The sequence below is a fragment of the Salmo salar genome, chromosome 18 (assembly GCF_965601325.2).
Source record: "Salmo salar chromosome 18, fSalSal1, whole genome shotgun sequence".
Taxonomy (NCBI): domain Eukaryota; kingdom Metazoa; phylum Chordata; class Actinopteri; order Salmoniformes; family Salmonidae; genus Salmo; species Salmo salar.
Window position 1 is genome coordinate 9027635 of NC_138308.1, and position 22360 is coordinate 9049994.

The following is a 22360-nucleotide window of genomic DNA, read 5'->3' on the forward strand; positions in this document are numbered from 1 at the left end:
TAATCTATCTAGTCTACTCAGACTCTAAGGTGGCACATTCCCACTTCCCAATTGGTTATGAATGCAGCATAACTCATAGGCTCTATAATATGTGGTCAAAGAGGGCGGATAAAGTCAGTTCCTGTCTGCTTAAGGGGGTGGTTCTCCCATAGGCACCAATGCAATAGCAGCTGGGTCTGGTCTTTTTAGTTCATTGACCTCCTTTGTAACAGAAAAAAATGAGGGAGTGGGATGTCTCGCTTCCTCTTCCGTCTCTGATGTGGGTGAAAGTACTGTACAGTAATCCCACATTGTTGATAAAGAAATTAGGGAGGAGTAAAGGTTTAAGGTGACCCAGAGTAACCTATGTACAAGCCACACAAGAACAACTCCGGTCAACCTTATGAATTTATAAATTAGAAATATGTGTGGCAATCATTGAGAGTAAGGAAAACAGTCTTTCATAGAACACAATCCCAAAGGCATATTGCATACTTCAGTTTGTACACTAGATGGGGATTTAAAATCATTTTGTTAGAGGGATCTTTTCACATGGCACATATACAATTCAGTCGTATAGCTACAGTGTAGGCCTATACTACTACTACTACTACTACTACTACTACTACTACCACCACCACCACCAAGTCAGAAAACTATTTCTTGACCATCATTTTTAGGCACTGGCTCAAACCACACTATTTCTGTGTGAAAGCGCATAACTTGCTAAATGTAAATTCTGCCACCCAGGGGCTTTTTACAATAAAGGCTACTCCCTTGCATGTTGTTATGCAATGAATGATGATGAGTATTTAAATAACACATGCCCTAAGCTACATCTCACAAAACCTACAAGGTAGGCAACATATCATAACATGAACATATTTAAAGCATTATATTGTGTCATATACAGTGCATTTCCTCAACCTACACACGATACCCCATAATGAAAAAACAAAACAGTTTGAAATATCACATTTACATAAGTATTCAGACCCTTTACAAGGTACTTTGTTGAAGCACCTTTGGCAGCAATTGTAGCCTCAAGTCTTCTTGGGTATGACGCTACAAGCTTGGCACACCTGTATTTGGAGAGTTTCTCCCATTATTCTCTGCAGATTGTCTCAAGCTCTGTCAGGTTGGATGGGGAGCGTTGCTGTACAGGTATTTTCAGGTCTCTCCAGAGATGTTCGATAGGGTTAGAATCCGAGCTCTGGCTGGGCCACTCAGAGACTTCCTGCGTTGTCTTGGCTGTGTTCTTAGGGTTGTTGTACTGTTGGAAGGTAAACCGTCGCCCCAGTGTGAGGTCCAGAGCGCTCTGGAGCAGGTTTTCATCAAGGATCTCTCTGTACTTTGCTCCGTTGATCTTTCCCTCGATCCTGACTCGTCTCCCATCACTGCCGCTGAAAAACATACCCACAACATGATGCTGCCACCACCATGCTTCACCGTAGGGTTGGTGCCAGGTTTCCTCCAGACGTGACACTTGGCATTCAGGCCAAAGAGTTCAATCTTGGTTTCATCAGACCAGAGAATCTTGTTTCTCATGGTCTGAGAGCCCTTTAGGTGCCTTTTGGCAAACTCCAAGCAGGCTGTCATGTGCCTTTTACTGAGGAGTGGCTTCCGTCTGGCCACTCTACCATAAAGGCCTGATTGGTGGAGTGCTGCAGAGATGGTTGTCCTTCTGGAAGTTTCTCCTATCTCCACAGAGGAACTCTGGAGCTCTGTCAGAGTGACCATTGGGTTGTTGGTCACCTCCCTGACCAAGGCCCTTCTCCCCCGAATGGTCAGTTTGGTCGGGCAGCCAGCTCTAGGAATAATCTTGGTGGTTCCAAACTTCTTCCATTAAAAAATGATGGAGGCCAATGTGTTCTTGGTGACCTAAATTGCTGCAGAAATGTTTTAGTACACTTCCCCAGATCTGTGCCTTGACACAATCATGTCTCAGAGCTCTACGGTCAATTCCTTCAACCTGATAGCTTGGTTTTTTCTCTGACATGCACTGTCAACCTTGGGGCCTTATATAGACAGGTGTGTGCCTTTCCAAATCATGTCCAATCAATTGAATTTACCACAGGTGGACTCCGATCAAGTTGTAGAAACATCTCAAGGAAGATTAATGGAAACAGGATGCTACTGATCTAAATTTCGAGTCTCAACAAAGGGTCTGAATACTTACAGTACCAGTCAGAAGTTTGGACACACCTAGTCATTCAAGGGTTTTTCTTGGTTTTTACCATTTTCTACATTGTAGAATAACAGTGAAGTCATCAAAACTATTAAATAACACATATGGAATCATGTAGTAACCAAAGAAGTAGCCAACTTTTGCCTTGATGACAGCTTTGCACACTCTTGGCATTCTCTCAACCAGCTTCATGAGGTAGTCACCTGGAATGCATTTCAATTAACAGGTGTACCTTGTTAAAAGTTAATTTGTGGAATTTATTTCCTTCTTAATGCGTTTTAGTCAATCTGTTGTGTTGTGACAAGGTAAGGGTGGTATACAGAAGATAGCCCTTGATTAAAAGACCAAGTTCATATTATGGCAAGAACCGGTCAAATAAGCAAAGAGAAACGACAGTCCATCATTACTTTAAGAAATGAAGGTCAGTCAATTTGGAAAATGTCAAGAACTTTGAACATTTCTTCAAGTACAGTTGCAAAAACTGTACTTGAACAAAAGTGCTATGATGAAACTGGCTCTCATGAGGACCGCCACAGGAAAGGAAGACCCAGAGTTACCTCTGCTGCAGACGATAAGTTAATTGGAGTTACCAGCCTCAGAAATTGCAGCCGAAATAAATGCTTCACAGAGTTCAAGTAACATACACATCTCAACATCAACATCAGCTATTTAGAATTCAAGGCACACTTAACCAACATGGCTACCGCAGTATTCTGCAGCAATACGCCATCCCATCTGGTTTGGGCTTAGTGGTACTATCACTTAACAAGCATCCAAGATGGCATAGCAGTCGGACGTGTGTTTGTCTTGTCCCGTGTAAATAAAATCGGTTTCATCGTTTTTTTTTTGTATATATTTTAATCTCACTTTCCACCTATGATCTAAATATACTTCCTGCAACCCGCCTCACCCAATGTAGTACGGATCTGCTATTTTTGTACGTTATAACTGAAACCTCCATCAGAAGCTAGCCAACTAACTAGCTACCTGCTAGTAGTCACTGTTAGCCATGGCTAGCGGTCTTCACCTTTAGCTAGGACACCAGCCAGCTTTAACTCGGTCAAAACCTGCCAGTCTGCATAGCGCAATATCAACCCTGAGCATATCGGACTGCTTTTCTCCACCACATCACCGGATTCCTGCCGCAAGCTCTGGGCCGTTACACCAGATCATCGCAGCTAGCTAGCTGCAACCAAGTGGCTACCGCTGGCTAACACCTCTGTCCTGAAGCAAGCACCAGTTAGTCTTGAGCTAGCCCCATCTCCCGGCTAGCCGAAGAGGTATACCTGCTAATTCGTGGGCTACAATACCTCTTTTGCCAATTGGCCTGGACCCTTCATTGCCGACACGGAGCCCCGCCGATCCATCATGACTGGTCTGCCGATATAATCGTCCGATGTGGTTTCAACAGGCTTTTCCATTGCGATGTCGCCAAAGACCCATCTGCTAGCCCCGGCCCGCTAGCTTTCTGAACGCCGTGCCTCCCGCTCGCCTAGCATAGTAACAACTACCGAATGGCTCCCGGACTCACCTATTGCTGCTCATTGGACCATATGATCAATCAGCTACACGTGCCTCCCTCTAATGTCAATATGCCTTGTCTTCTGCGGTTTGGTTAGTTATTGTTTTATTTCACTGTAGAGCCCCTAGTCCAGGTCAACATGCCTTAGATAGCTCTTTTGTCACACACCCCACACATGGGGAGACCTCACCTGGCTTAGCTGGTTTCTCCAGAAATGCAAGCTCTCTCATCGTCACTCAATGCCTAGGTTTACCCCCACATCCTACCATACCCTTGTCTGTACATTATGCCCTGAATCTATTCTACCACGCCCAGAAATCTGCCCCTTTTATTCTCTGTTCCCAACGCAGTAGACGACCAGTTCTTATAGCCATTAGCAGTACCCTTATCCTACTCCTCCTCTGTTCCTCTGGTGATGTAGAGGTTAACTCAGGCCCTGTAGCCCCCAGCATCACACATATTCCCCAGGCGCTCTCATTTGTTGACTTCTGTAACCGTAAAAGCCTTGGTTTCATGCATGTTAACATCAGAAGCCTCCTCCCTAAATGTGTTTTATTCACTGCTTTAGCACACTCCGCCAACCCTGATGACCTAGGCATGTCTGAATCCTGGCTTAGGAAGACCACCAAAATTTCAGAAATGTCCATCCCCAACTACAACATTTTCGTCAAGATAGAACTGCCAAAGGGGGCGGAGTTGCAATCTACTGCAGAGAAAGCCTGCAGAGTTCTGTCATACTATCCAGGTCGATGCCCAAACAGGTTGAGGATCTACTTTTAAAAATCTACCTTTCCAGAAATAAGTCTCTCACCGTTGTCGCTTGTTATAGACCCCCTTCAGCCCCCAGCTGTGCCCTAGACACCATATGTGAATTGATTGCCCCCCATCTATCTTCAGAGTTCGTACTGCTAGGTGACCTAAACTGGGATATGCTTAGCACCCCGGCCATCCTACAATCTAAGCTAGATGCCCTCAATCTCACACAAATGATCAAGGAACCTACCAGGTACAACCCTAAATCCGTAAACAAAGGAACCCTCTTAGATATCATCCTGACCAACTTGCCCTCTAAATACACCTCAGCTGTCTTCAACCAGGATCTCAGCGATCACTGCCTCATTGCCTGTGTCCGTAATGGGCCAACGGTCAAACGACCACCCCTCATCACTGTCAAACGCTCTCTAAAACACTTCTGTGAGCAGGCCTTTCTAATCAACCTGACCCGGGTATCCTGGAAGGATAATGACCTCATCCCGTCAGTAGAGGATGCCTGGTTATTCTTTAAAAGTGCTTTCCTCACCATCTTAAATAAGCATGCCCCATTCAAGAAATGTAGAACTAAGAACAGATATAGCCCTTGGTTCACTCCAGACTTGACTGCCCTTGACCAGCACAAAAACATCCTGTGGCGTACTGCACTAGCTTCGAATAGCCCCCGCGATATGCAACTTTTCAGGGAAGTCAGGAACCAATATACACGGTCAGTTAGGAAAGCTAAGGCTAGCTTTTTCAAACAGAAATTTGCATCCTGTAGCACTAATTCCAAAAGGTTTTGGGACACTAAAGTCCATGGAGAATAAGAGCACCTCCTCCCAGCTGCCCACTGCACTGAGGCTAGGAAACATTGTCACCACTGATAAATCTACGATAATCGAGAATTTCACAAGCATTTTTCTACAGCTGGCCATGCTTTCCACCTGGTTACCCCTACTCAGGCCAACAGCTCTGCACCCCCCGCAGCAACTTGCCCAAGCCCCCCCCATCAGAGCAACTTACCGATCACTGAACCTGTACACAGCCCATCTGTAAATAGCACACCCAACTACCTCATCCCCATATTATGCATTTTTTTGCTCTTTTGCACCCCAGTATCTCTACTTGCATATCATCATCATCTGCACATCTATCACGCCAGTGTTAATGCTAAATTGTAATTATTTCGCGACTATGGCCTATTTATTGCCTCACCTCCCTAACCTTACTACACACTGTAAATATTTTTTCTATAGTGTTATTGACTGTATGTTTGTTTTTCCCATGTGTAACTCTGTATTTTTGTCGCACTGCTTTGCTTTATCATGGCCAGGTCGCAGTTGTAAATTAGAACTTGTTCTCAACTGGCCTACGTAGTTAAATAACCCCCCCCCAAAAAAAATTTTCAACAGGACAATGATCCAACACATCTCCCGAGTTACCTCTGCTGCAGAGGACAAGTTCATTAGAATTGCCAGCCTTAGAAATTACAGGCCAAATAAATGCTTAAATAAGTTCAAGTAACACACACACACACACATCTCAACATCAACTGTTCAGAGGAGACTGAGTGAATCAGTCCTTCATGGTCGAATTGCTGCAAAGAAACCACTACTAAAGGACACCAATAAGTGGAAAAGAATTGCTTGGACACAAGCAATGGACATTAGACCAGTGGAAATCTGTCCTTTTGTATGATGAGTCCAAATTTAAGATTTCTGGTTCCTACCGCCGTGTCTTTGTGAGACGCAGAGTAGGTTAACGGATTATCTCCCCATGTGTGGTTCCCACCGTGAATTAGGAGGAGGATGTGATGGTGTGGGGGTGCTTTGCTGGTGACACTGTGATTTATTTAGAATTCAAGGCACACTTAACCAGCATATCTACCACAGCATTCTGCAGCGATATGTCATCCGATCTGGTTTGCGCTAAGTGGGACTATCATTTGTTTTTCAACAGGACAATGACACACCTACAGGCTGTGTAAGGGCTGAATCAGATGACGAGACCTCCACATTCACCTGACCTCAACCCAATTGAGATGGTTTGGTATGAGTTGGACTTGAAAGTGAAGGAAAAGCTGCCAACAAGTTCTCAGCATATGTGGGAACTCCTTAAAGACTGTTGGAAAAGCATTCCAGGTGGAGCTGGTTGAGAGAATGCCAAGAGTGTGCAAAGCTGTCATCAAGGCAAAGGGTGGCTACTTTGAATAATCTCAAATATATTTTGATTTGTTTAACACTTTTTTGGTTACTACATGATTCCATATGTGTTATTTCATAGTTTTGATGTCGTCACTATTACTCTACAATGTAGAAAATAGTAAAAACCCTTGAATGAGTAGGTGTGTCGAAACTTTTGACTGGTACTGTATGTAAATAACGTGTTCTGTTTCTTATTTATAAGACCTTTTTTGTATAAATACCTGCTTTCGCTTTGTCATTATGGGGTATTATGTGTAGATTGATGAGGAAAAACATTTATTTAACAAATTTTAGAATAAGGCTGTAATGTAACAAAACGTGGAAAAAGGGGTCTGAATACTTTCCGAATGCACTGTATATATGTACAGATGTGTTCATGTAATGTATAGTTTGTATTCTGTAATGTAATTTTCTATTAAGAAAAAATAAAATGTACTTCAATTTCATGTCCTGTTTACAATGTGCCCTAAAGTTTGTCATCTGACATGTACAGTTGGAAGTTTACATACACTTAGGTTGGAGTCATTAAATCTCATTTTTCAACCACTCCACAAATTTCTTGATAACAAACTATAGTTTTGGCAAGTCGGTTAGGGCATCTACTTTGTGCATGACAGAATACATTTTTCCAACAATTGTTTAGACAGATTATTTCACTTATAATTCACTGTATCACAATTCCAGTGGGTCAGAAGATTACATACACTAAGTTGACTGTGCCTTTAAAAAGCTTGGAAAATTCCAGAAAATTGTGTCATGGCTTTAGAAGCTTCAGATAAGCAAACTGACATCATTTGAGTCAATTGGAGGTGTACCTGTGGATGTATTTCAAGGCATACCTTCAAACTCTGTTCCTCTTTGCTTGACATCTTGGGAAAATCAAAAGAAATCAGCCAAGACCTCAGAAAAAAAATTGTAGACCTCCACAAGTCTGGTTCATCCTTGGGAGCAATTTCCAAATGCCTGAAGGTACCACGTTCATCTGTGCAAACAACAGTACACAAGTATAAACACCATGGGACCACGCAGCAGTCATAACGCTCAGGAAGGAGTCGCGTTCTGTCTCCTAGAGATTAACATACTTTGGTGCAAAAAGTGCAAATCAATCCCAGAACAGCAAAGGACCTTGTGAAGATGCTGGAGGAAACAGGTACAAAAGTTTCTATAGCCACAGTAAAATGCATCCTAAATCGACATAACCTGAAAGGCTGCTCAGCAAGGAAGAAGCCACTGCTCCAAAACCGCCATAAAAAAGCCAGACTACGGTTTGCAACTGCACATGGAGACAAAGATCGTACTTTTTGGAGAAAATAGAACTGTTTGGCCATATTGACCATCGTTATGTTTGGAGGAAAAAGGGGGAGGCTTGCAAGCCGAAGAACACCACCCCAACCGTGAAGCACGGCTGTGGCAGCATCATGTTCTGGGGGTGCTTTGCTGCAGGAGGGACTGGTGCACTTCACAAAATAGATGGCATCATGAGGGCAGAAAATTATGTGGATATATTGAAGCAACATCTTAAGACATCAGTCAGGAAGTTAAAGCTTGGTCACAAATGGGTGTTCCAAATGGACAATGACCCCAAGCATACTTCCAAAGTTGTGGCAAAATGGTTTAAGGACAACAAAGTCAAGGTATTGGAGTGGCCATCACAAAGCCCTGACCTCAACCCTACAGAAAATTTGTGGGCAGAACTGAAAAAGTGTGTGCGAGCAAGGAGGCCTACAAACCTGACTCATTTACACCAGCTCTGTCAGGAGCGGAATGGGCCAAAATTCACCCAACTTATTGTGGGAAGCTTGTGGAAGGCTACCCAAAACGTTTGACCCAAGTTAAACAATTCAAAGACAATGCTACCAAATACTAATTAAGTGTATGTAAACTTCTGACCCACTGGGAATGTGATGAAAGAAATAAAAGCTGAAATAAATCATTCTCTACTATTATTCTGACATTTCACATTTTTAAAATAAAGTGGTGATCCTAACTGACCTAAGGCATGACATTTTTACTAGGATGAAATGTCAGGATTTGTGAAAAACTGAGTTTAAAATGTATTTGGCTAAGGTGTATGTAAACTTCCGACTTCAACTGTATATTGTCTATGTATTCTATTTCTTTATGTATGTATCCTTTTTGTAATACGGAAAGTAGATGCCAAAGTATCCAAAAGCTCTTGAGAAAACAGGTTAGAAATGAAGACAATAAATGCAAAGATGAATAATGAAAATAATTAATTAAAATGAATACATTCTCTCAAAAGGTGTTGGTGCCTGACACCACTCTCTCCACATGGCAAATATGATAATTATTCAGAAGTCAATGGCCTACAGGATGGATACATTTATATCAGAGAATATATTGTACTGTAAATATTTGGTTAATTGTACAGAGGCTACCAGTATTTACCATGTCCTCTCTGTCAGGTAAAATTTTCATTTTTCCAAAGGAGTCTGACATTGATCATGTGAGGCTACTGACAAAAAGGGAGAAAACTATTCTTCTGTGACAGTATGTCTAAGGTAATTAATGTGATATTCCATACTTCCATATGTGTTTGTATTTCACATTAAAAAAGCTTTGCAATGCATATTGGCAAATACCATGGTGTGAGCAGCAGTCAAAAACCGTTGAAATTATTATTTTCTTTATCAGTGGTAGTGCTTGGTAAATAAGGTGTTAATAATATGTATATTTAGCATTTAGTTAATTTCAGCTGCATAATGTAATTCCAAGGTCTAGCTAATGTTTGTATTATGAGCCTCTTAAATGTATTTCACAGATGTCAAGTGGGTGTTCTCTCTTCTCCATGGCAACTCCAACAAGCACCAATGACTTTCTATTGTTCAAAAGAGTCCAATGGTGCCATGCAGCTACCTGTCAGATATGTGGGAAGTGCATTCACAGGGCTGCCAGGCAAGCAGAACATGTGGATGTCTCTGTGTGGGAGCTGGGACTCCGCCACCGGACTCAGTCAGGTTTGGATCAATGGGAAGCAAAGTGCAAGGAAGCTGGGATACACTGCTGGGAGTGTGGTGAATGGAAAACCCATCATAATCCTAGGTCAGGAGTAGGATGCTTATGGTGGAAAAAAAAGGGAAAGCAATACTTTCCTAAAGTAACGTCCTCCAATGAATTTAATGAAATTATTTTAAGGCAAGTCCCCAGTCTTTCTAACTGGGTTCAGGAACAGAGGGGATGGCAACATGATTGAGAACGGTGTGATTGCTTTTTAAGTTGGCACCCTGGTAAAGATAAAAAACGTTCTTTGGGAAGGCAAACACACTCAATTTATTTAAAAAAAGAAGTCAACCAAATCAGTTATTCAAAGACAACTGAAACTGTTTTTTTTGTTGGTTAATTTACAAAAACATTAAAATCATGTAAACTAAAAGGTACAGTAATTGATGTACACTGGTCTGTATGAGCTCTGTGATTACCTGGGTTGTCTTCCTACAATATGCAAACACTTAAGTTAAAACGGTAACCTAACCATGTTTGCTTAAAATCATTTTGAGTTCAGATAAATAAAAACATCTGGAAATGGTAACCTTATCCTGACCATTGAGACATTACAGGAGCGCCAACAGATAGGGTTGCATTAGAGCCATCCAGTGATTGGTGGACAAGGTACACACCAAAGGTCACCTAAAAAACAAAAATCACAACAACACATTTACAGCATACTCACTGAATGGCCAAAATGGTAATGAGAACAACAGACAACAAGCCTAAAAATGTATCCAAAATGGGGTCCTTCGGGGATAAGGGATACTGTATATTGAATACTCTGCTGTGTGCTTTCCTTGTCAGTTAATGCTCTTGTTTTTTTATGTACTCTACCTACCTTTAGTCTAAGGTCAATGACACGGACCGTTGCAAATGCAGTCGACCCAGTAGTAAGTCAGATAACGTGTCATGGGATAGGGACTATCTGACACACCAACCCTGGAACATATTGTCACACTTTGAAATGAAACGCAACCCCCCCCCCACTGACCTTCCCCTTGCGATAGGCAGAGAGAGACAGAAGAGGCTCTTTGGTCTTGACTCCTGTGTTCTGATCAACCCCGATCATCTGGCATCTGCCACACCGACCTGCCACCTTCACGTCATATCACAAAGAGTTGATGCAGTTAAAGATTTTTGTTACCATTTCAGTAATACCCGTCACCATATATGAAAACCAAACTGCATCCTCACCTGGAAATGGGTGTTTCCAATAATCAAGTGTGACCAATCATCTTCCTCAAATGGGTCCAACCCAGAGATGACTAAATTGGCACGAAACCGACTAATAAGCTCATGGATGTCAAGAGGCTGATGGTCAGAGGATTCCTGTCTGTCCCATAGTGGTTAGATAAACCACAAGGAACAAGAAAAAAGGATGGCTCACATTAATCAATAACAAAAAGGTTTACCTATGACGATCTTTGTACATGTAATTCACTAGGCCTACATACTGTATAATTTAGTATGTCACAAATTCCAAATGTGCTCCACCAGGAATGTGTGAGGCCCGTAGGCATAATAACATGTTATACTATACCTGCTGGTGATGTGTCTCTGAAGCAAATCAACACTGGCATGGTTGATCATTAAGTACTGGGCTTCATTCACCAAGGAGAGGGCAGTGGACGAGACCCCTGGGGCAATCACAAAAAAGTAAAAATCATTATGAATTAAAGTGAGCAAAGAAATCCCATTGGGGTAAAGTAAATTCCAACATTCTTGCATACAAAATAGATTTTTGCAGACAATAGGAATTACTGAAGAAACCATTATGATGGATACCCTAGTATGGTATCTGAACTTAAGTTTACCAAGGACATTTCCCTTTCACCTTTTTCATGGCCCTTTTTCATGTTGCGAATGAAATCAGGACTTTGCCTCTTCAGACGACAAGGCTGTCCAAGGAACTCTGAGAGCCATGATGCAGCTTCATCGCCACAATCTACTGTTTGCACCCTTGGGAAGGAGAGAATACAATAACAACCACTACAACATTTCTGAATCAAGGTGATGGTCAAATACAGTGCCTTGCAAAAGTATTCATCCCCTTGGCGTTTTTCCTATTTTGTTGCATTACAACCTGTAATTTAAATAGACTTTGAACATACCACGGAGCACCATTAAATCCAAAGAATATGGCACCACAACAAACCTGCCAAGAGAGGGCCACCCACCAAAACTCACAGAGCATGCAAGGAAGGCATTAAAGACAACAAAGAGACCAAATTTTATTTTATTTTTATTTAACCTTTATTTAACCAGGAAAGGCTCATTGAGATTTAAAATCTCTTTTTCAAGAGCGTCCTGGCCAAGATAGGCAGCGCCAAGTCAAGTCATTACAAAAATTAGACAAACAACATGAAAAACTACAAGTAATCTAGTAAAAACCATAGAATTAACAAAGAATATAACAAAATCAAAAACAGCAAATTAAAAACATTGACATGTCAGGGAATCAGTCTCAAGATCATTCATCAGTGATTTAAAAATACCAAATCGGGACAAGTTCTTCCAGTTTCAAAGTATTTTGTAAGGCGTTCCAAGACGATGGCGCAGAGTACATAAAAGCCCTTTTACCAAATTCAGTTCGGACATTTGGAACAGTTAGCAAGATAAAGTCCCTCGAACGAAGAGAGTACCCACCACATTTCTGAACAATAAAAATGCCCAAATAAAAAGGTAGTAAACCCAAAATGGCTTTGTAAATAAAAGTATACCAGTGACTGAGCCTACGAGTGACTAGAGAAGGCCAGCCAACCCTGGTATATAAAGTGCAGTGGTGCGTAAGGGTTTTGCAATTTAAAATAAATCTCAAAGTGCCATGGTAAAGGGTGTCAATTGATCTCAAACACTGATCGGAAGCATTTATATATAAAATATCCCCATAGTCTAGTAAAGGCATAAATGTAGCTGATACTAGCCTCCTTCTGGCTTCAAAAGAAAAACAAGCCTTATTCCTAAAATAAAATCCTAATTTCAGCTTCAATTTTTTGGTAAGTTGTTGAATATGCATTTTAAAAGAGAGGCCATCATCAATCAAAATTCCAAGATATTTATATGAGGTTACAACCTCAATCTCCTTGCCCTGACAGGTAGTAATAGGTGAAAGGTTCAGAGGTCTATTTCTTGCTTTAGAAAACACCAGTAGTTTAGTTTTGTCAGTATTGAGGATAAGCTTCAATTGAGACAAGGTATGTTGAACAGTATTAAAAGCAGTTTGCAAGTTCTGGAAAGCTTTTGTAAGAGATGAAGCACAACAGTAAATAACAGTATCATCAGCATAAAAATGAAGTTGTGCATTTTGGACATTTTTGTCTAAATTATTTATTTAAATAGTGAATAAGAGAGGACCAAGTACAGAGCCTTGGGGCACACCATTTAAGACAAACAATTTAACAGACCTAAGCCCATCAAATTGAGTGCACTGTCCTGCAAGATAACCCTGAAGGAGCTGCAAAGCTCCACAGCGGAGATTGGAGTATCTGTCCATAGGACCACTTTAAGTCGTACACTCCACAGAGCTGGGCTTTACGGAAGAGTGGCCAGAAAAAAGCCTTTGCTTAAAGAAAAAAATAAGCAAACACGTTTGGTGTTCGCCAAAAGGCATGTGGGAGACTCCCCAAACATATGGAAGAAGGTACTCTGGTCAGATGAGACTAAAATGTAGCTTTTTGGCCATCAAGGAAAACGCCATGTCTGGCGCAAACCCAACACCTCTCATCACCCCGAGAACAACATCCCTACAGTGAAGCATGGTGGTGGCAGCATCATGCTGTGGGGATGTTTTTCATCGGCAGAAACTGGGAAACTGGTCAGAATTGAAGGTATGATGGATGGCGCTAAATACAGGGAAATTCTTGAGGGAAACCTGTTTCAGTCTTCCAGAGATTTGAGACTGGGTTCACCTTTTAGCAGGACAATGGCCCTAAGCATACTGCTAAAGCAAACCTTGAGTGGTCTATGGGGAAACATTTAAATGTATTGGAATGCCTAGTCAAAGCCCAGACCTCAATCCAATTGAGAATCTGTGGTATGACTTAAAATTGCTGTACATCAGCAGAACCCATCCAACTTGAAGGAGCTGGAGCAGTTTTGCCTTGAAGAATAGGCAAAAATCCCAGTGGCTAGATGTGCCAACCTTATAGAGACATACCCCAAGAGACTTGCAGCTGTAATTGCAGCAAAAGGTGACTCTACAAAGTATTGACTTTGGGGGGTGAATAGTTCTGCACGTTCAAGTTACGTTTTTTTGTCTTCTTTCTTGTTTGTTTCACAAAGAATATTTTGCATCTTCATAGTGGTAGGCATGTTGTGTAAATTAAATGATACAAACCCCCCCAAAATAAATGGTAATTCCAGGTTGTAAGGCAACAAAATAGGGGTGAATAGTTTCGCAAGCCACTGTATGCTTAATTTAAGTGATATGTTATACCACCTGAAGTCAATGTGGCAGACTTCTGGTAGACCAACGATTATGAAAAAGTGGATTATAATAAATACTGTATGTCATTCCTGACACTGATCATACATGTCTTTCAAGCCTACTCTATGGACTTTCTACAAAGACATAGCTAGTAGTTTAATTATTATTATAAAATTAAAATAAATAAAAAACTCACCTGTCACCACACACCTTGCTTTGACACACCCCATGACTCTGGTGTGGCTCACTGTGGTTTTCCAAAGGGACAGAAATAGTGTCCATTCCTGAAAGATAAGAGGAAGTCCTTTAGAAGAGTTTAAAAAAAATGTATGACTGAAATGTACGTGAGGGGTGCTGCTGAATAAAGATTCCTGGAGTGTCACAACAACAAAAAATACTATATATTTATGATGTCTGACCTGAGGCCTGCAGAAGCAGTGTGTTTGAGGGCAGGTAGATCTGCGGATGAATGAGGCATAAGCGTGGTTCTCTCTTTTGGTTCAGACACACTCCATTACCATTCACCACCATCCAGCCCCGGTCATGGAGCAGACCCAGAGGGCCCACTGGCCAGTCAGTCACCTGCATAAACACACATCACAATTAAAAACACAGAAGAAGTAAGAAGTCAATTGATACAGTATACCGATAGGCGCACACATTGTAATTGTGTTGAGTTGATGAAAGTCATTCTTACCACAAATATCCAACAGGTAGATAGATCTCTGTGACTTTTATCCAAACATAACACGGGTATTGGAGAACGATCATCATTTGCATTGTAGATTTAATAAGAGCAAAACAATACTGAAAGAGAAATGTGCACAAACCTCAAACGCTGCACAGGATTTGATTGGATATATGTAGATATTAGTCAGATACTGGGCCTTCCCTTGGCTCTTTGCTTCCTTGGTGATGGCCTTGCCTCCATATTCGTTCACAACTGGATCTGTAGAGGCATGCTCTCTATTGTCTATGTGGTTAGGTTTCCCATTGGTAAGCATAGTAAGCAGACACTGACTGGAACCTTTAGAAGAAGTGTTCGATTTCAGTCTGTCTAGTTTCTCTTTGTCCACTTCGACTGGTTTCTCCACAAAGCAGTCCACAACGAAGTTCAAGAAGTTTTGGCAGTCCTGGAAGGTTGACATGTAGCCGAAGGATACACGCACAGATCCTGTTGGACGACCATCAACCAGGTCTATGTTGTCTCCACAGACATGACCCGCCTTGAAGAAAACAGGAGTGAACAACAGTATATTAGGATGAATATTTATCTTTATCGTCTTTTATCGTCGTCTTTTGCACAAACACACGCGCAATGACACCTCAAATTCACTACTCACCTGTAGGTTGCTCTTCACGTCTTGATTGGTGATGCCAAGGAAGAGCTGACAGGCACCTGTGTTGCAGAAGCAACCTGTCCGCACATGGATATTGAAAAGACTAGCCAGCTTGTCCACCTGAGAAGAGAAAAAGAAAAATGGTTAGAAATGTTAATCAATCAGCAGATTTTTGTTGTTGTTGCATTCATAATACCCAGGCTATGTTAATTATGAATTGACTTGGTGAACTCCTCTTTCACATATCTTTGGATGTGCGAAATTACTAAACGCAAACACTGTAGGGCGCAGTGAATCAAATAGGCTCATTTGAGAGAACCTGAGAGTATCCAACTATTTCTCCGTGACAGTCCGTCAAGTTGAAGTTGAGGATGGCTCCCTGCGTGCTCGGGTTCTCAAACTCGCTGTCCGAGTATATCTGAGCAACTGGTTGTCCGTTGCCATGGCAAAGGCTAGACAGCAACATGTAAGTATAGCGTGCTAAACCAAATGTATGCAGCTGGACCTTGTCCATGCCTCCTGAAGGTGAAAAAAAAGGAAACAAGGTTACAATACAATAAAAGCTTAAAAAGGTTATATTGACTCAATTCAATCTCTGTAGAATATTGGTCCGTTCCTTACTGATGTTCAAAAGATTTCTGTCATACTGATGTAATGAACAACCACTCAACCAATTGAATTATTTTAAATGCGCAGGTCTTACTTTGATACTTAGTGTAATGGCAGATGATACTGATGCATTATAATAGCAACTTCACTTTGTTTCATCCGTGCCTTTAAATTATTCATATGTACATACCTGTGAGTGTGTGTAGAGCATCAAAACTATGATTTAGAGCAATGATGTCCAGGAAAGAGATAGTGCCATCTTCAAACCTTAAATCAGAAAACAAACAAGGTTTTATCACAAAAAAAAGTATCAAACAATACAATATTATCCTCTCTAAGCCAGGCTCATTCAACTTTATAAAGAATTTTTGTGCATTCACATCCATGATATAATTGCAAGGCTCATGGAATAGTTTACCGGTGAGCAATATTTGGCGTTGGCACATAATAGCTCTCCCCTGCTAGGTAGGCCGCTGCTGTCCCCCCACCAAAGTACGCTTTTCTTAGGAGGGCAGCTGTATCATTCCGGACCAGAAGAGCCCCTAAACCTGTCGGGAAGCCAAACATCTTATAGAAGGAGAAGGGAACAAAGTCCGCTGGGTGCTCCTGCAAATCCAGCGGAGAGCAGCTGGCAAAAGAGGCAGCATCCAGCAGGACAAACCACTGGCCCTGGCTGTCACACGCTGGGTAGAGCTTCCTCGCCTGGATGCCCCTCACGTACCCCAGGGAGTACTTTCTGCCAGAGAAATTGCTCTGTGCTGGATAACAGAAGAGGTGCGGTGTCTGGCAACTTCTGCATTCACTCTGGGCTACATCTTTGGCTCTGGCCTCTATCTCCTCGGGGGAGACAGGTAGAGAAACTACTCCCAGTGCTGAAGTAACTCCTCTTATACCGACCACCGAGGTATGGTTATCAGTCAGATAGCAGAACTGACTGGCTGCCTCCGTAGCAGTGGGAGGTCTCCAGGGAAAGCTCTCAGCGACTAATTTGAGAGCTGCCGTACAGCCAGAGGTGAAAATCACTGAGTATTTGTCAGGAGTGGTGTTAAAATGCTGCAATATCCTGCAAGAAAATACATTTCTGTTCAGCACATATCCTCAATAGCAGGGCATAAATAAGTGTTCACACAGTCACATTCATTCGGATGAATAATGATGAGTAATTCTTTCTGCGAAAGGAGAGGCATTAGCTACCTGTATCTGACATGCTCTACTGTGTCATGCGTCAGTCTGCTGCTGGGGTTATGGCTGTGAGGGTTGCCTAAAGACAAAAATATTAAAAGAATAGAAGAATATATTAAAATCGGGATACAGGTGTATTCATACACACAATTGAAGTCGGAAGTTTACATATACCTTAGCCAAATACATTTAAACTCAGTTTTTCACAATTCCTGACATTTAATCCAAGTAAAAATTCCCTGTTTTAGGTCAGTTAGGATCACCACTTTATTTTAAGAATGTGAAATGTCAGAATAATAGTAGAGAGAATGATTTATTTCAGCTTTTATTTCTTTCATCACATTCCCAGTGGGTCAGAAGTTTACATGCACTCAATTAGTATTTGGTAGCATTGCATTTAAATTGTTTAACTTGGGTCAAATGTTTTGAGTAACCTTCCACAAGTTTCCCACAATAAGTTGGGTGAATTTTGGCCCATTCTTCCTGACAGAGCTGGTGTAACTGAGTCAGGTTTGTAGGCCTCCTTGCTCGCACACGCTTTTTCAGTTCTGCCCACATTTTCTATGGGATTAAGGTCAGGGCGTTGTGATGGCCACTCCAATATCTTGACTTTGTTGTCCTTAAACCATTTTGCCACAACTTTGGAAGTATGCTTGGGGTCATTGTCCATTTGGAAGACCCATTTGCGACCAAGCTTTAACTTCCTGACTGATGTCTTGAGATGTTGCTTCAATATATCCACATCATTTTCTGTCCTTATGATGCCATCTATTTTGTGAAGTGCACCAGTCCCTCCTGCAGCAAAGCACCCCTACAACATGATGCTGCCACAGCCGTGCTTCACGGTTGGGATGGTGTTCTTCGGCTTGCAAGCCTCCCCCTTTTTCCTCCAAACATAACGATGGTCAATATGGAAAATAGTTATATTTTTGTTTCATCAGACCAGAGGACATTTCTCCAAAAAGTATGATCTTTGTCTCCATGTGCAGTTGCAAACCGTAGTCTGGCTTTTTTTATGGCGGTTTTGGAGCAGTGGCTTCTTCCTTGCTGAGCAGCCTTTCAGGTTATGTCAACATAGGACTCGTTTTACTGTGGATATAAATACTTTTCTACCTGTTTCCTCCAGCATCTTCACAAGGTCCTTTGCTGTTGTTCTGAGATTGATTTGCACCTTCGCACCAAAGTATGTTCAACTCTAGGAGACAGAACGTGTCTCCTTCCTGAATGGTATGGTGGCTGCGTGGTCCCATGGTGTTTATACTTGCGTACTATTGTTTGTACAGATGAACGTGGTACCTTCAGGCGTTTGCAAATTGCTCCCAAGGATGAACCAGACTTGTGGAAATCTACAATTTTTTCTTCGCTGATTTATTTTGATTTTCCCATGATGTCAAGCAAAGAGGCACTGAGTTTGAAGGTAGGCCTTGAAATACATCCACAGGTACACCTCCGATTGACTCAAAAGATGTCAATTAGCCTATCAGAAGCTTCTAATGCCATGACATAATTTTCAGGAATTTTCCAAGCTGTTTAAAGGCACAGTCAACTTAGTGTACGTAAACTTCTGACCCACTGTAATTGTGATACAGTGAAGTATAAGTGAAAGAATCTGTCTGTAGGAAAAATTACTTGTGTCATGCACAAAGTAGATGTCCTAACTGACTTGCCAAAACTATAGTTTGTTAACAATAAATTTGTGGAGTGGTTGAAAAACAAGTTTTAATGACTCCAACCTAAGTGTATGTAAACTTCCAACTTCAACTGTATATACATACACACACACACACACACATATAAACAAACAGAAAACACAAAGGCAAGTACGATGGAATACCAGCCTTTGAAAGGGTGTTAATAAAGGACCCGGCAGCCTATTTAGTTGATGAGGAGCAACAACAGTCTCAGAGTAGGAGGTTCAGCTGCAAAATTAGGAGGCATTTATTTACAGTGCAGGACGTGAAGAAGACTGGATACAAAGTTGAATATTTAAAAAGTGTATTAGGAAAAAATAGTTGACAAAAATACTTTTTGGAAGAAAAAAAAATTGCACGGCAAAACACCCATAAACTCACACATCTGAGTTTGGCAGAGGTAAAGAGCGTAGGGCCTAGCGGTTAAGAGCGTAGGGCCAGTAATTGAAAGGTCGCTGGTTCGAATCTCTGAGATGACTAGGTGAAGAATCTGTCGATGTGCCCAAGAGCAAGGCACTTAACCGTAATTGCTCCTTTAAGTTGCTATGGATAACAGCATCTGCTAAATGACTAAAATGTAACAGAATGTTAGCTCAACAAACAGCTCTCCATGAATAAGGAGAATGGGGATCCTAAAAGGACCTGCCCTAACCTGGCATACAACTTTAAACAGGTCAATTCTCAATAGACAGTGTTAATAATATGCTTGAATGGTAATACAATTGACATGCAATGGCCAATACTTAACTCGTTAATGAAAACAAGGGCATCATTTACATAAACAGTCCAAAAAGTACGTAGCAATTCCAGATTGCCCCTTCAATAGAATTATGTCATTCTTTTTACACTTGTAACAACTCAGCACATTATATCAGTTGAACCTAATTATAATTGGTATGTGAGGAAAGACTCACCATATACATTCCTGGAGATATCCTGATAGAATTCTCTCACCAGTGACTCAGGGTATAGTGTTGTTCCAGCATGATCCAGGTAAGTAATGCCTGTCAAAAAGTTGGTTTTGGAATTTGAGAAATCTTAGTAATGACTTTCTTTGTGGATAATCACTTATGTGCATCGAATAACAACACGTGCACCACTTAGTGGTAAGTAGACGTATTGCCATAAGCACACAACAACATATACAGTAGGCCTGTGTTACAATGTGCTTCACCGGTTTGCGTTGAATCAGCATAAGTTGATTTACTAACTTTAAACACGTTTGGCGCTGTGACTGAAGCCCTACGCAAAAGTACTGTACCTTTAGTCCTTGAGAACTCCCGTTCTATTACGTCTTTGAAGTCACTCTTATAACCGTAATGACTCCAAACTTCCTCGAAGCTCTCAAACGTGCACAGTTGATTAAAATTCAACGATTCCTTCCCGGTGGCCTCTTGCAGTGGCATTTTCGCGTCTACCTACCTAAAATGTAACTTTGAAGTTCTGTCTACAACGTAACTTGCACATGTCGAATGACAGTAGTGGTAGCTAAGAGACAAACACTTACTCATTGACAAAGTTCTAAGTCCACACTGCATCTCTGACGGACAGTAACAGTCATTTGTATCTTAACGATTTACCTCGCGTTCAACAGATCAAGATAAGGGGACTAAGATAATACTAGGTCTATGACTGAGACAGCAGGAAATGGAATACAACATCAACTACAGTACGTATGGAAGTGGACTGAGTCTGTCAATAGGGGGCAATAAGTGAGAAAAACACATTACTGGCTAATGAAAATTAAATACTGTTGCTGTTATCAATGATTTAGTGTGTTAACCAGAACAATTAAAATTCCTATTCAGTCAAGACCAATTATTTAAATGATTACTTCATTGGCAGTTGGCAAATTTAGGCAGGAAATGCCAACAACGAACAGTGAGCCATCATACTCATGCATTCCAAAACAAATAATGAAAGAAAAAGCATTGTAAGTTTGAATTTTGTTAAGTTAGTGTGGGGGAGAGGTGGAACAATGATTGTTATCGATCTCCTGGCATTGACAACTTAGATGGAAACCTACTGAGGATTGTAGCTGACTCTAGACACTCCTATCTGTCATATCTTTAATCTGAGCCTAGAGGAAAGTGTTTGTCCTCAGGCATCAAATCACATTGTATTAGTCACATCCGCCGAATACAACAAGTGTAGACCTTACAGTGAAATGCTTACTTACGAACCCCTAACCAACAATGCAGTTTAAAAAAAATATGGATAAGAATAAGAGATAAAAGTAACAAATCATTAAAGAGCAGCAGTAAAATAACAATAGCGAGACTATATACAGAGGGGTACCAATACAGAGTCAATGTGCGGGGGCACTGGTTAGTTGAGGTAGTATGTGCATGTAGGTAGAGTTATTAAAGTGACTATGCATAGATTTGGCATGGAGGGAAGCCAAAGTCATTCCGCTACCCAAGAATAGTAAAGCGGTCTTTACTGGTTCTAAAAGCTGACCTATCAGCTTGCTGCCAGCTCTTAGCAAACGGTTGGGAAATAAATGTGTTTGACCAAATACAATGCTATTTCTCTGTGAACAAATCAACAACAGACTTTCAGTATGCTTATAGAGAGGGGCACTCAACATGTACTGCACTGACACAAATGTCAGATGAGAAGATTGTGGGAGCTGTACTGTTAGATTTCAGTGCAGTCTTTGATATTATTGACCATAACCTGTTGTTGAAAAAATGTATGTGTTATGGCTTTTTAACCTCTGCCATGTCATGGATTCAGAGCTATCTATCAAATAGAACACAGAGGGTTTTCTTTAATGGAAGCTTCTCTAATGTTAAACATGTAAATTGTGGTGTATCGCAGGACAGCTCTCTTGGCCCTCTACTCTTTTCTATTTTTACCAATGACCTGCCACTGGCATTAAGCGAATCCTGTGTGTCCATGCCAATGATTCAACCCTATATGTGTCAGCAACCACAGCTAGTGAAATCACTGCAACACTAAACAAAGAGTTGCATTCAGTTTTAGAATGGGTGGCCAGTAATGAACTGGTCCTGAACATCTCTAAAACTAAGAGCATTATATTTTGTACACATCAAGTTCTAGACCTCAGCTGAATCTGGTAATGAATGGTCTGGCTGTTGAGCAAGTTGAGGAGACTAAATTACTTGGTGTTACCTTAGATTGTAAACTGTCATGATCAAAACACCACACTCCACAAAGCAGGTCCTGCAGGCCCTAGTTTTAGCTTATCTTGATTGTTGTCCAGTCATATGGTCAAGTGCTGCAAAGAAGGACCTACTTAAGCTGCAGCTGGCCCAGAACAGAGCGGTACGTTTTGCTCTTCATTGTAATCACGGGGCTAATATCAATATGCATGCCAGTCTCTCTTGGCTAAGAGTTCAGGAAACACTGACTGCATTGCTTCTTGTTTCTATAAGAAACATTAATATTGTTTGTACAGTGAACTTAAACACAGCAGTGACAAACACAAATA

General features: G+C 41.3%; 1 protein-coding gene across 2 annotated transcripts; it reads right to left on the reverse strand.

Annotated features, from left to right (window-relative positions):
• Positions 1 to 8865: 8865 nt before the first annotated feature.
• Positions 8866 to 20539, reverse strand: LOC106576810 (molybdenum cofactor sulfurase). Of its 2 annotated transcripts, none has more exons than XM_014154245.3 (16): positions 20165 to 20539; positions 19818 to 19907; positions 17225 to 17291; positions 16449 to 17093; positions 16221 to 16297; positions 15741 to 15940; positions 15425 to 15541; positions 14912 to 15307; positions 14501 to 14663; positions 14278 to 14365; positions 11490 to 11614; positions 11196 to 11292; positions 10850 to 10988; positions 10647 to 10751; positions 10209 to 10294; positions 8866 to 9724 (listed from the first exon to the last, which is right to left on the reverse strand). In XM_014154245.3, the coding sequence occupies exons 1-16, from the start codon at positions 20307 to 20309 to the stop codon at positions 9706 to 9708; spliced, it is 2559 nt and encodes an 852-aa protein (XP_014009720.3). In that variant the 5' UTR covers positions 20310 to 20539; the 3' UTR covers positions 8866 to 9705. The 2 variants fall into 2 exon arrangements, with proteins under 2 accessions (XP_014009720.3, XP_082820826.1); XM_082964700.1 differs by having other exon boundaries at positions 10198 to 10294.
• Between the last annotated feature and the right edge of the window lie 1821 nt (positions 20540 to 22360).